At 45.5% G+C, this 13,839-nt stretch overlaps 3 protein-coding genes across 3 annotated transcripts; 2 read left to right on the forward strand and 1 right to left on the reverse strand.

Moving 5' to 3' along the window:
• Positions 1 to 1,012: 1,012 nt before the first annotated feature.
• On the forward strand, positions 1,013 to 1,681 carry PHALS_13087 (uncharacterized protein; the record flags this gene model as incomplete). The annotated part of the gene is made up of 1 exon (XM_024728772.1): positions 1,013 to 1,681. The coding sequence occupies one exon, from the start codon at positions 1,013 to 1,015 to the stop codon at positions 1,679 to 1,681; it is 669 nt and encodes a 222-aa protein (XP_024579216.1).
• Positions 1,682 to 2,163: 482 nt separating this feature from the next.
• On the forward strand, positions 2,164 to 6,175 carry PHALS_13088 (ste ste11 cdc15 protein kinase; the record flags this gene model as incomplete). The annotated part of the gene is made up of 7 exons (XM_024728773.1): positions 2,164 to 2,358; positions 2,436 to 2,570; positions 2,640 to 2,991; positions 3,050 to 3,228; positions 3,305 to 4,333; positions 4,402 to 4,536; positions 4,601 to 6,175. 7 exons carry the CDS (start codon positions 2,164 to 2,166, stop codon positions 6,173 to 6,175), a joined length of 3,600 nt encoding a protein of 1,199 aa, XP_024579217.1.
• Positions 6,176 to 6,248: 73 nt separating this feature from the next.
• Positions 6,249 to 10,286, reverse strand: PHALS_13089 (uncharacterized protein; the record flags this gene model as incomplete). Its single annotated transcript, XM_024728774.1, has 1 exon — positions 6,249 to 10,286. The coding sequence occupies one exon, from the start codon at positions 10,284 to 10,286 to the stop codon at positions 6,249 to 6,251; it is 4,038 nt and encodes a 1,345-aa protein (XP_024579218.1).
• Between the last annotated feature and the right edge of the window lie 3,553 nt (positions 10,287 to 13,839).

The following is a 13,839-nucleotide window of genomic DNA, read 5'->3' on the forward strand; positions in this document are numbered from 1 at the left end:
AGCAAACTATTTATTCCCGACCCCTGGTCACACCATGCGCATCTCGTGAGACACACACCCCTGTCACCAGGGTACGTGTAAACCCGTTACACTAGAGCTCGATATCATCGTGGTTTGACGGCCAGATGTCCCACTACCTTAAACCGATGGAAATAAGAAAAAGAAGCTCGAGATTTGAGCAGTGGGAATTCCGAGCGCAGTGAGCGCATCGTATTTGTAAAATGGCTAGGCAATGTGTCGAAGCGTGAGGGCGAAAGTGTCGAATCGAGACTTGAAGAGTCACTACGACCGTTTTTTTGTTGAAGAACACCTCGGCATCCCCACCGGGGAAATTTGTAAGCGCAACAATCAAAAGGACCGCGCATCTTTAAAGGCATTCATTCTAGTGCACGAGACGGGCCCCCGGTGCATATATGCTCGAAGAGCAAGCACAGTAAAATACAAAGAATGCTGTTTAATTCTGGGGAAAATCTTTTTGCGCAGTATGGAAGCCTAGTGAGATCCAAACCAGGGCAACCCCATCACTCTCTTCTTTGCGGGGAGAGTGTAACGGGGTAAGTTCCGTAATGTTCACACATTTGGTAGGTATTTATATTGACCTCGAGATATTATTTCAACTCATATATCAGCACTAACTAAGACACTGAATGCATTTTTTTCTGCACGCCCACGCATAATATTGTCAAGAAAATCAATCTGAAATATAACCAAACAGCATTTGTCACATGCATTAAAAACCTTTTGTTTTGAAAGTGTCAAGATCGTACAAACACTTGTCTTTGTATCTGTATTCATTGAATTGAAAGCACATAAGGCAGTTTCCAGCTTTTTAATGATTTAATTCTTTAGCTGAATTCATTTGTGTGTAATTTACATGTATACCAAAAATCTAGGATACGTGCACATGTAAGCACGACGCAGCGACAAAGTATTACAGCGACCGAGAAACGGTACATAATCAAGGTGTTGAGAATCGAGTTGTAGCATTATACATATGAGAACGCTAAGCATCATGCTGAACAAAAAAGGCTTACCTCAAGCAGCACGAGTGCTAATATTTTTGGTGCTGAACAATTTGCTAGCGTCCGCAGGCTTTATCGTGCTTCTGTTTAGCGTGGCATTTTCGCTTGGATCACTAACTCTTTGCTGTCTTGGTGTTGTCGGGTTTCAAGGGCTATTGTACATGGCACCCCTTCTCGCGCAACTCGATATAAAGCTGCACAACTTTGTCGAGCCTGTGGAGTATCGATTGTGTGGCAGCATACCGCATTATGGTGAGGGTGGATCATATTTGGCGCGACCGTCCCTTGCTGTGCTATTGTACTTCAGCACAGCCAAGGTGGGTGTTGGTGTACTTAGTGCCATGGTAGTGATCTTTCCGTTCTCAATGCCAATCCATGCGCTACTATCGCCAACCTTCCGAGCTCAGTATCTTGGTGGAAGTTGGTTTAATGTTTGGACTTTTATGGTAGTAGCCACCGCTATGATAGTAGTTGGCGTTATTGCGATGCCCTCCGTTGCACGACTCTCGTGCGTCACCACACGCCTGCTGTGCCGCGAGGTCTTTCCGTCTATCCGCTTGGGCGACCACGCGCTATCTAGCTCAAAAAAGCCACTATGCTCGAAGATGACCTCGTACGGAACGAAGCAGTCCATTTTGACTGCAAATGAAGTCGTTTAAGAGGTGGACTTGAGCCGGCACGGAGAAACTATGTTAGTTTCTCAAATTTTGATACCAATATTTAATAGAAGAACGATATCTGGGAGCGCAATTACTGATGAAACAGACGAAAAATCGCCTATATGTTATCTAGCATGAATGTAGCCACAATGATTGACAGATTAAGCAAGTAGTTTAATTGCAGATGACCAAAATATTTTTCTACCATGTAAACTGCTACATTTAATATTATATCTGTTACTTTTCTAGCAGGCCCAAATTTATTACAGTAAAACCTGTCTAAATCAAACATGCTGGGACTGGAGGACAGTGTTTAATTTAGAGAGGGCTTTCCATTGAACAGGTTTTTCTGTATGGTGCGCAACATGGGTACATATCTTTTGTTCAATTTAAAGAGGGTTTTCAATTAAACAGGTTTAATTTAGACAGGTTCAACTGTACAATCGAAAATAAGATGTGTGCGATTTGATGATGCGATTCCTATGAGTAGCAGCGAACTTCACGTCGTACAAACGGATGACATTTCCGCCACCAGTGGAAGTAGACAAAGTGATGATGCATCCACGCGCAACAGTCAGGGGTCCGCACGTCCAAGTGGCTCACGTGGTAGTCTTGCATCAATTAAGATTGGGAAGAAGGCGGAGCAGGATCAAGTGCGGCTTGTGGGCACCCATTATGTACGGCATACGTGTTTGAACTCTATTCTATTATTAGTACCTTTCGAGTGTTCTAATTTTTTGTGACAACTCTATAGCAACTGGGAGCCGAAATTGGACGCGGAGGTTTTGGTGTCGTTTACGGAGCACTGGATTTGCGGAATGGGCGCTCAGTAGCCATAAAACAAGTATCGTTGCGGGACATTGACAAAGATGAATTGCTGTCTATTGAGGTACACAAATTAATTAAAAAATTATATAGATCTTGACTATGCGATGACAAAATGTAATGCTGTTTATAGTCGGAGATCAGTTTGCTTCGTAAACTCAAGCACGAGAATATTGTCAAGTATCACGATACAATTAAGACACAGGGCTATCTTTACATTGTGCTTGAGTATATGGAGAATGGGTCATTAGCGCAATTTATGAAAAAATTTGGGTCTCTTTCAGAGACGCTTGTAGCGATGTACATCACGCAAGTACTTAGAGGTCTGGCATATCTACACGAGCAAGGCGTGTTGCATCGAGACGTAAAGGGAGCAAATATATTGACAACTAAGGATGGTTTGGTCAAGTTAGCGGATTTTGGCGTAGCAATCAAGCTCAGTGAGACGCAGAAGGCAAATTCGGTGGTAGGGTCGCCCTATTGGAGTAAGTTTCTGTGTATTTATGTGCTAGTGTGTGTGTTTCACGAATTGTTGTGTTATAGTGGCACCAGAAGTGATTGAAATGGCTGGTTGGTCTTCGGCATCGGATATTTGGAGCGTTGGATGCACAATAATTGAGCTATTGACAACTAAGCCACCGTATTTTGATTTGTCACCTATGTCTGCACTGTTTCGTATCGTGCAAGAAGATCACCCACCGCTTCCGCAGCGCATGTCACCGGTGCAAAATTGTGTTGTGATGTGAAATTTTTATGTGCTTGTTTTTATTGCTACATGTTCGTCTGCTAATATCTTAGGTTTTGCATGATTTTATCATGAAATGTTTCATGAAAGAACCGAGGTTGCGCGCATCGGCTGAAGAGCTGCTTGTGCATCCGTGGATAGCACAAATTCCGAAGAATAAGGTTGAACAAAGCTCACAGTTTGTGGCTGTGAGTGTTACGTCTTCCAATGAGCGCGACGCTGTCTTAAATACAATTAAACTATATGAAAAGAATTCGTCGACGGTAGACACGCCTGTGTTAGCAAACACCTCGCGTTCTCGTAGTACTACAATTGAACAATCCGACGAGGATGTGGAAGATTGGGACAATGAGTTTTGCGTGGATTCCGATCCTTCGCCTTTCGTGCTGAGAGATGATAATGATACAAAAGATAGCAAAAGGTTAGCCGAGAGCGGTCAGCGTGAACGAAAGTTTCAGCTTTCCAAGGAAGACGCAAAAGTGCTATTTGACAACGATGTGTGGGACGATGAAGAGACAAACATCACGGTCTTAGCGGAGAAAATAGATGATAGAACTAACAGTCATGTACGTCTACATCAGAGCCAGACAGATGAGCGCAGAATGAGTTCTTGGGATCGCTCGTCGTTACTTTCCGCACAAAACCGCCTAGTGCAGCTCCATAAATTTGTTGAAGATTCAGAAGAAGACGTCGATTTCGACGATATTGATGAAACACTTCTGTTACAAACTGCTATGAAGCAACAAAGCGCATTGAACATGGAGCCAGGTCATGCTTTATTGATGCCAGCGAAGCCGTCGCTCTATGCCTCCAAGGAGATCAATGGTGAAGACGATGGTCTTGAGCTCGCCGAAAGCTCAAAAGTGAATATGGTGCTACACACTGGCGGTTTTCGCGATCGTAATCTGGAGTCATCATCTAACGAAAGTGTGCACGAGATCATTTTTGACGACGAGCTTGACTTTGATTACCTGACTGCTCGTGACACGATTCAAAAGGCAACTGGGCGAGTGGTAGAGCTGCTGTCTTTGCTTAATCCAAGCATGGATGATCAAGTCATTCTAGATGCTTGTAATGATTTGGTGCGCTAAGCTATTTTATTCTTTGTTTGAACTATTGCCCACTTAACCATTACTTTCTAAATTTCAAGGAAAAATTGTTCGATCAGAACGTGACGTTGAAACGTGATTTGATGTCACTAGGTGGTGTGGTACCAAACATTATGGAGGCCTTAGAAATGAAAAAGATGGATGTCCTGCATGCCGTACTCAGAGTTATAAACAAAGTGGGTATTTTACTTTATACCGACTGAATCATCTGTTTAATCAGCTACTAACGCAGTCGTGTAGATTGTTGAAGGGAACAAAAAGTTTCAAGAAAATTTAGCTCTCGTTGGTCTTGTACCTGTAATTATCAAGCTCACGAAGCAGCACAATCCATTTTACTTACCAGAGCATTTTGGTCGAGAAGTTAGCCCTGAACACATCAAATTTGCATGTGCTGTACGAATGGAGGCGGCCAAATTCGTGCGACAATGTTGCAAAACGAGCTCGCTAACCCTCCAAATGTTTATTGCGTGCGGTGGATTACCTGTCTTAGTGGACTTCTTGACACTAACCAACCAACTTTCCAGCCTCGAACAAGACGTGGATCTTGTCCGGATTGCTTTGGATGGAATCTCTTGCGTTTTCAGTATTCAAACCATTCCAAAGAATGACATTTGCCGCCTATTTGTCAAGGCAGGGCTGTTAAAAAAGTTTGTACTCGTGTTCTCCGTCATTGTCAGCTCATTGGCGGCAAGTCACGACGACAATGCGGTAAAAGAAAAAGCAGAGACGACTGTTTGTAAGTCGAGGACACAATGGACCGTGGAGGAATTCCACAAGACGTGCGATATCTTCGTGCTGTTTTCTCAGGGAGATGCTGTGGTTAAAGAGCATATGTGCGACGGGGCTGTTCTAGAACGACTTTTAGAAGCTATTCATTCGGCTTCTCCGCTTTTAAGCATCGAAAAGAAGTTAGAACGCAATCGATCATTGTCGCTAAATTGCCACTCGGATCAGTTTGTGTTCGCAATGTTGAAAATACTTAAGTGCATTCGGAATCTTAGCATGGAGCCCTTGACTTTGGAAAAATTAGACCGAGCTGGAGCAATTCCAACTCTTGTTCGCTTACTCAACGAGCAAGAGACAACAGACTCATTGACCTCGGATATGAAGCGGAAAGATGTCGAGAATATCGTGCTACAGTCGATGTTTTACTTGTGCCGAATCAATAGAAATCGACAGACCCACGCAGCCCAAGCTGGCGTCATTCCGTCACTTATTAAGGTAGTAAAGAACGCAAGCCCACTAAAGCAATTTGCACTTCCGATCTTGTGTGATCTAGCTCATGCGTCGCCAACGGCTAGAGCTCATTTGTGGACTTACGACAGTGTGACGCTCTTTCTGGCACTGCTCGAAGATAGATACTGGCAGATTGACGCTATAAAGTCCATCAGCGTATGGCTTGTTCATGACACTATGAAGATGGAAAACGTATTGCTTGCCCCCACAAATTTGATGAAGATTATGATTTGCTTCCACAATGCTCTTGACACGGAATTTGAGAACTTGCTCGAGCCATTGTTGGAAATAATGAATCGTTCAGTTCGACTCAATCAGGCTCTTGGTCGCAGTGGTATATTTGTGCTTGAGATCTTGACACGACTGCGACTTATGTCGAAGGCAATCGTGCGCAAAAATCTTCTTAAGATGCTGAAGAGCCTCTTTGAGTCACACACTTCACCAGCTCGGTTTATTGTGGAGTACAATCTCCACCCTATTGTCTATACACTGGCACAAGACGAGAACAGCATGATCCTGGTCAAAGAAATCGCGTCACAGCTTCTTCAAGCCATCCTCGTGGCAGTGGGAGTCTTTTAATAATCTTAACTGCGCGTGGCTAAATTGATGAATTAACAAGTGCACGATATCGGAGAGTGGACAAATAATAGGTTTATTTATTTGAAAATGGATGCTTGTTTTCAACGTTTTCTTTTTTACTCGAGCTTCGTTGCTGTTGCAGTGCAGCCAGAAGAAGCTCTTTCTTAAAAGCGCCCAGATTTCGATGATTGGAGACGTTAAAGGTGTGTAGGGAAGACGGTGACATGTTCTGCGTGCGCGATCTGGCAAATTCCTGGTGAATTTGATCACGAACGACACTTTTTATCATGGCTATCGTTGGTGGCAGCTCACCTTGACAGGAAATGCACTTGGCTGCTACAAGTGGAGCATATTGTTGACCATTTTTATCGTTTTTCGTCGTCGATTGAGCGGATCCAAGCTTCAATTGGCCGCGGTGACCTTGCAAAACTGCCTCTAGTTGACTCTTGTCCATTTTGCGCCCTAGTCTCCGGTGAATATCGACCAAATCGCTGTCATCAAGCGACGTGTTAGCAATGTTTTGTAGTTGTCGCTCCAAAACTTCTTGCGTCCAAAGCAGCTCGTCCTTGTCCAGCTTTTTATTCACACGAGCAACGAGCTGATTCATCTCTTCGCCCAAGAGACCGTCCCGTTCAATTGTTTCGCTGCGATTCACCTCAAGACTTGATGATAGAAAATCTTGCATGTCGTTGTTTGATGTCATTAATTCTTGTATCGAGTTCTTGACGTCATCCTCCTTAGCGTAAGTAAATGAAAGCTCCATGAATCGATCAAGACGCGCGTTCATCATCTTGACGATCGCAACAGTCGAGTCAAGATGCTTTAAGGTGAAACCGTGCTCTTTCACTGCATGTTGGACTATTTCATGCGAAGAACGTAATTCTTCGACTAGGGAGCACGACTTGATCCCCTGCGAGTGTACCAGTAGAAAATAAAGAACTGACCGTAATTGAACAACCGCATCATGAATCACAAACAATAGCTCTGGTGTCTGAATACTTTCCCTCTGATCTTCTTGAGTCACAAGTGTGCGCTCTAGATCTTTTAATTTGGCTGTGGTGATAAAGACAAGATGGTCGTCAAAGCTTGAGCTTTGTGCGAACTTAAGACCACGTGCGTCACTTTTGCCACTTGTTTCACGTGCTTGTGCTGTCACTTTTGCATTCGCTGCTTCGCGTTTAAGCTTTTCGAGTTGTTGCAGAAAAGATGTAGATGACTCAACCAAAACGTCAAGATCCGATCCAGGATCTTCAAAAGACACAGTCCGGTAGCTTGCCAAAAGTTGAGTAAGAATGTTGCTCAGCAAGTCAATACCCACATCAAATGTGCTGCGGGAGGAAAGTTTTGATGTTTGATCGATGTCGACAAGTTTCGCGAATTGGAGCATTGCGCCACTCAGTCCAAGGAGAGTCTGGTAAATGCGATTGCAAAACACATTCAAGCGAGTAAAGAGAGTGCCATGTGCAGCGCGTTGCGAGGTCTGGACTTGCTCTACCAAATTTCGAAGCTCCTCTGCAACTTCTTTACTCCTCAGATCTGCCTCTTGACGTATGGCGTATAGCGAAAGATCAATTTTGTCGTGAAGAGCGGGAAGTTCAGCCTCGCGCACTTGAGTTAAGATCTTCTCAGAAGCCTCAAACGCAGAAATTTGATGTGATAGTCTTGCAGAGACGTCTTGAAGGTGCGCGGAAACTGCATTCGTCACCTCTTTCGAAGAGACTGAGCTTCTGCGGCGTTCCAACATTCGCAGCCGCTGAAAGCCGAAATCCAGTTCCTGCAATTTCTCCTCGACATCCCCTAAAGTTTGTGTGTGCGAAATTTGAGATCGCTCCATCGATTGTACCATATTCAATACAATTTGTAGATCGGGCAACCTTTCCTCCAGTGCATTCATCGTATAGCTGTTGCCTTGAACGATTCGTGACATATAATCAAGCGATTTGTCGAAGCGGGTTGAACTTTCTTCCAGTCGCTTGACACGAGAACCCATAGACGTTTGTTGAGGGCGGAAAAGTGTATCCTCTGCAACACTACCACTCAGTTGACGAAGCCGATTCAAACGTACAAGTTTAGCAAGCAGAAACAGCCACAGCTCTTTTATCTGTGCCTTCGTCAGTGGCGGACGTGGGTCATTACGCGTACACGACGAGGGCGAGCTAATAGATCTTTGGATGGAAAGGGGTAGTGGTCCTTCAATAATAGCTAATTGATCCTCAGACTTGACATTTGATACTTTGAGGGTACTTGGGCGACGTTGTCGTGCACGATTGATTGACGCAACTTGGGTCAAGCTTTTTGTTGATGGTGGCCGGGATACTTCCACCTCATCGTTTACATCATCTTGACGTGTAGCCAAAGGAGTCCGATTCTGCTGCAATGACTTTCTCTCACGCACAATCTTGTACTTTTCTAATTCTTCGCCTTTGTAACCATTTTCTTCTTGCTTTGTCTCCATCAGCTTTTCTACTGCGCTAAAATCGTGTACTTTGACGACATTTATGGATGTGAGAGCATGTCCAGTTACTGACACTGATGGTGTGACCTGGTCGTTACAAATTGTGACAGGAGTTGTGGGACGACTAGCAGGTACTGCTGCGATTGGTCTATTGACGGACACGGGAAGTGTGGTGGGACGACTAAAAAGTACTGCATTGGCTGGCGCAGTGACGGACTCAGGAAGTAGAATGGGAGTCGTGGGACGGCTAGCAAGTACTTTTGCAGCTGGTCCAGAGCCAGACTCGAGAAGTAAATCAGGGGTCATGGGATGACTAGCAAGTGTTACCGCGGCTGTTGCAGTTAAGAAGTCGCGAAGTAGAACGGGAGTCGAGGGAAGTTTAGTTAGTACTGCTGCGGCTGGTGCGGTAGTAGCCTCGGAACATGGGATGGGAGTCGTACAAGAGGCACTGGTAGGTTCCGAGGCAGCCATAGCCCCCTCGGTCTCGGAGGCTGTAATGAGGTTTGCAGATACGGTCGTAGGTGATTCAACAATGACTAAATTGGGATTGAAAAGATGACTGGCAGAAACAGACGTTGTTGGTGCAACCGCGACGTTATTTTCTCGTTCGAGTTGCTGAAAAAATGCACTAGCTGTTGAAAGTGACCCAAGATTCTCATTTGGCTGCTCCACAGTTTGTCCTGACACAAATGAAACTATTGATTTTATGGGAAAGAGGTCCATAGTGATCTCCGTGCGTTGTGATAAAGTATCTTCGTACGTTGATGATTGAGAGAAAGATTGTCGTCTCTGCTCGAAACTAATTGTCGATGATGCATCAGCTGGTGCCTCGATCTCTTTACCGACTTCGGTAAATTTCTCATCGTGTTTTTCATCCAATCGATCTTCTTCAAATTCTGTATAAGCAACCTGCCGAACTTGTACCATCGAAGTGGTCTTGACTGGGTCATTTGAAATCTCGTCTTCATTTTGTCTCTCTCCTGCAACCTCATCAGATTTTCCACTCTTTACCAAGTCCGCATCGTCACTATCCAGCGATTTTGCCAGCAGCTCAAGTCCTGTTCGCACATCTTCAATATTTTGCTCTTGTCGATCTGCTCGCCGCTTGAGCTCATTCGTTTCAATTTTCATTCTTGACAACTTATCAACTTGCTGTTTATTTTGCTCCAGATGGTTATTGATTGCTTGCTCGAGCTTCTCTATCATCTCAATTGAATGACTGGTCGCATCATCGCGCAACCTGTTCATCCGAGCAATCAATTTACTGTCCAGATCGCAAAGCTTTTGCTCAAGCAGTGTCCATTCAAAAGCATCTCTCGCATTCGTTTGAGAATTTTGCAGAGTCGGTAGTATTCGTTGCATTTGCATTGTAACTTGTTGCTGTACCATTTGCTGCAACTCTTTCAATGTGGTCTTTGGTATCGACATATGGGATGGCACTGGCTCCGATGACGGAGACTTTTCCAGCTCCTTGATCGCTAGACGCATTTTTAGTTGCGCAGATTCGAGCTGTGCTATTTGCTGCACCTGCCGCTCGTTTGACGTTGCTAAGTGTTGCAGCTGAGCGGTCAATGCGCCAAAGACTGACGCTAGTGCACTTTCTTGAGCGGCCAAAATATCTGCCATATTAGGCATGACCTCTTCCAGCTCATCCATGGCCATATAACTGATTTCACTTCAACGTACGAGTTCAATGTGATTGGCTCAAACTAAACAAAACAGGACATATTACTTAATAATGATAACAGCGAGAAGGTTTGTTGTGAATATTGTCGTTGCAAAAAAACGAATGTCTTGCATTAAATCGTTTAGTGTGGATCGCAGAAACTAATTTCTTTCGGCTTTGTCTCAATATTCTTCGGGGAGCATTGAACATTGTACATGCAGTATTTCTACTAGGCCTTAATTTGCCCAGTCTTCATTCAAGCTCTTCGAGGATAAATTAATGAAGAGCAACAATATTTGTTTTGACTGCCAACCAATTTCTAATCGTAAGAAAATTAATGATTATTGGTCCCCTTCTCTTGTGATACAAATACAGGGGTTTCAACCTAACTTTTTTTCATGCGTGATTCAAAAGGACAATCACCAAATTTTTTTCATCATATCAATGTTCACAATTCGTGTAATGCATGGTATTGATGATATATGAAATGTCAGGTAAATTTAACTATAGATCATTAGCAAATTTGGAATCAGTCAATGAGAGATATGAAAAGTCGAGCATTGTATTTCTACGCATTACAATACTGTGCTGCACGTATGACTATAACATGCATATGACACTGTAATACAAATGATGAGCTATTGTAAATCTGTATACAGCTGAAAAAGTAGGACAAGTCCTTCGACAATATTCGACAATACGTGCGACAGGGTAAGATGGCGGACGTACACATTACATCGTTACAACTTTTTTTAGAACGAAGCCCACAAGGGGCTGCCGTAGCTCTTTGCTAAGAGGAAGCTAACTTAAGGTCATCAACCTTACGTTCTTTACAATAACCAGTAGATCGCAATCCGCTTCCTCCAAGTACTTAAAACCTTAATCGAGGTAAAGGCGTTCTTTCGGTTAAAATTGAAATTCTTTCTAATTGTTGAAGTTGCGGAGGAGTATTAATCTGAATAGTGATATCAAATTAATATAGTAAATCCTAATTAATATCCATTACTTCTGGCAATCCTGCCGCGTGGTAGCTTCTTGTTACGGTGTCGCCACACCATTATGTGATTACACCAAATTGTGTTATCCACACCCACTTACGGTCACACCATCTTGTGTGACCCGCCCTTTCATACGAGAGTACGTGTAACACCGCTACTGTCTCCCCCATCAACCCACAATTTGCATTTAACTGTCGCCTCCTTCGAGGATCGCGTGTCTGAGACACCGTTACGTTCTTAAATGCATACTTGAATATTCTTCGCTCAATAAGCCCTGTGTCTATGACACCAAAAACACACAGCCTAGCTGGTTCCGAGGGCGCCCGCGGCCAAAGCCCTTCTTCTTCTGCACAGGGTGCAGCTCCGGACAGTACGTCCGCGGCTTCACGGCCCTCGGCAACCGAGCGCAACACACCGCGGGCGACGGATTTCTTCGCCGAGGAGTTTGAGGATGCTGACTACGAGTCGGATACTCCTTTCCCAGCATGGGAAGACGAGGAGGACGAGATTCGCCGACGGCACAACGTAAGCCCCACTCGAATTTTGCGGACACCGTATCCGTTCTTCGACTTCTCGACTTCCGGGGGAAGTGGTATTGTTACCAATAGCATCGACTAGGCACAGGAGCAGCACTTTAAGGCTGCCCACAAGGCGGCTCTCTTCCGCTCGTATCCACGTTCGGTCCTAGAGCCTGTGGAATACGGCTTCCGCTCGTCGGATTTTGCTACTGAAGCGAATGATGCGATCACTCGATCGTCAGGCGTCTACGTAGTCGCCCCCCCGGTCATCACACAAGCTGAGCTTGACCAGCAGAAAGCTCTCCAAGCTCGCCTTTTGGTATTCTAAGAAATCCCAATGGATCGGTACCGCGCTCGACTTCGAGCTTAAAGAGGAGGTGCTCCCGTACCCGCAAGGCGGACAATTCCTGTCGTGCTCACCCCTGGCGAAACCGCTGCAGATGATAAGGAGCTCTTTGAGCGGTGGGTGCTGCGGCACCGAAAACTTTGCGCGATGTCTACGTTACCGCGAAGCCACAAAGAAGGCGTCGTGCGCTTAGAACGCTATCTTCGATTTGAATTTGCCAAACAGAAGGGGCAACGCCGTCTTCCTGCATATTGTCGCCCTGCGACACTTGGAATCATCCATCACACTCCCGCGGGCTCTGTGGGTTTTCACACAGTTGAGGCTATGGCCACAGCAGCTCAGCTCAGGACCATAGATTGAGCGCAGCTCATGGCCGTCCGGCTTTCCGGCTACTACCAAAAAGCGCACGATGACGCAAAGCGTCATGAACCTTCTGATCATAAGCGCCCACGACGTCTGGGCAGTCTTGCCGAAGTGGCACCTCAAACTTCCACGAGTTTGAGTATCCCCGCCACTTCACAAGATACTGGGTTAGAGCCTGTCGACGACGTCGACCCACAACACGCTCCACGTGATGGTGGACGCCACCATTATCATCGTGAAGAGTCGACAGCGTGCGATAAAGACATGTCGATCGGCTCTTCGAGCGTTGTAGGACAAAGTCCGTCGTCATCAGCACTTCGCCATGCATCTTGCCGAGGTCGCACACCGCTGAGCGGAAGGCTCCGAGAGCCTAGAGTACTTTGTGCATTGACTGCCTCACGCTGAGAACTACCGTGCTCTGTCAGAGCGGCTCCTAGCGCCGTGCAGACGAATACGTCACTTCGTGGGACGGTGGAGAGACTTGCGCCGTTGGAAACGGAGTTGCACTCCAAGCTCAAAACCAGTTACCGGATTTACTTTCTGGGTGTCCGAGCGCCTTTTGATGCCGCCCCGGCGTCAACGCTTCCGCGTTCACTTGCGCCGGATTCCTGATCAAGCAAGTCAACAGAACCCACCGGGTGGGTGCGCATCCTTCTCGGAGGGTTCAGCGTTAACGCAAGGCCCCGCTTAGCCACGACCTTAAAAGGTCCAATATTCCGTGGACGGAGCTTTTTCTTAAAGACAGCAGAGACTGAAAGTGGAGGAAGGTTTTAGCATTTAATAAAACCAGGTCTCTGACCTAAAAGTTTTCAACATTTTTTCTGCTTCTTCCGTCTGTATATTCTTTCCGCATGTCTTGGCTTTCAGCCGCAAACGTGTCTTAGGACACTCAATCTGGTATACAGGAAGTCATCGACTTCTTTGCGGATGGTAAGAGGGCTGACATCGGCTAGCCGTTCGGCTATTCCCCCCATCAAGCCCTGAGCCATGGGATGGTTGCGTCAGTGAGACGCGAGAATGAACGGGCCAGTTCACGTAAAACAGCGTGTAGCCGGTAGACGAATGCACTGCATTGTTCATAGCGAACACTACAAGTGGCAGCATGGCGCTCCAGCGCCTCGGCGTCTCAGCTCAGGCGCTGCGGAGAACATCTTCGACAAAGCGATTCATGCGCTAAGTTTGACCATCGGTCTGCGGATGGTCCGCAGTTGACATAGACAACTGCAACGTCAATTGGTGCTCAGCTCCTTTAAATTTGTTGACCAAAACTTCCTAGTGAAGCGTTAATCTCTATCAGTGACAATTGACTTCGTTGCCG

The sequence above is a fragment of the Plasmopara halstedii genome (assembly GCF_900000015.1).
Source record: "Plasmopara halstedii genome assembly, contig: Scaffold_650, whole genome shotgun sequence".
Classification (NCBI taxonomy): domain Eukaryota; phylum Oomycota; class Peronosporomycetes; order Peronosporales; family Peronosporaceae; genus Plasmopara; species Plasmopara halstedii.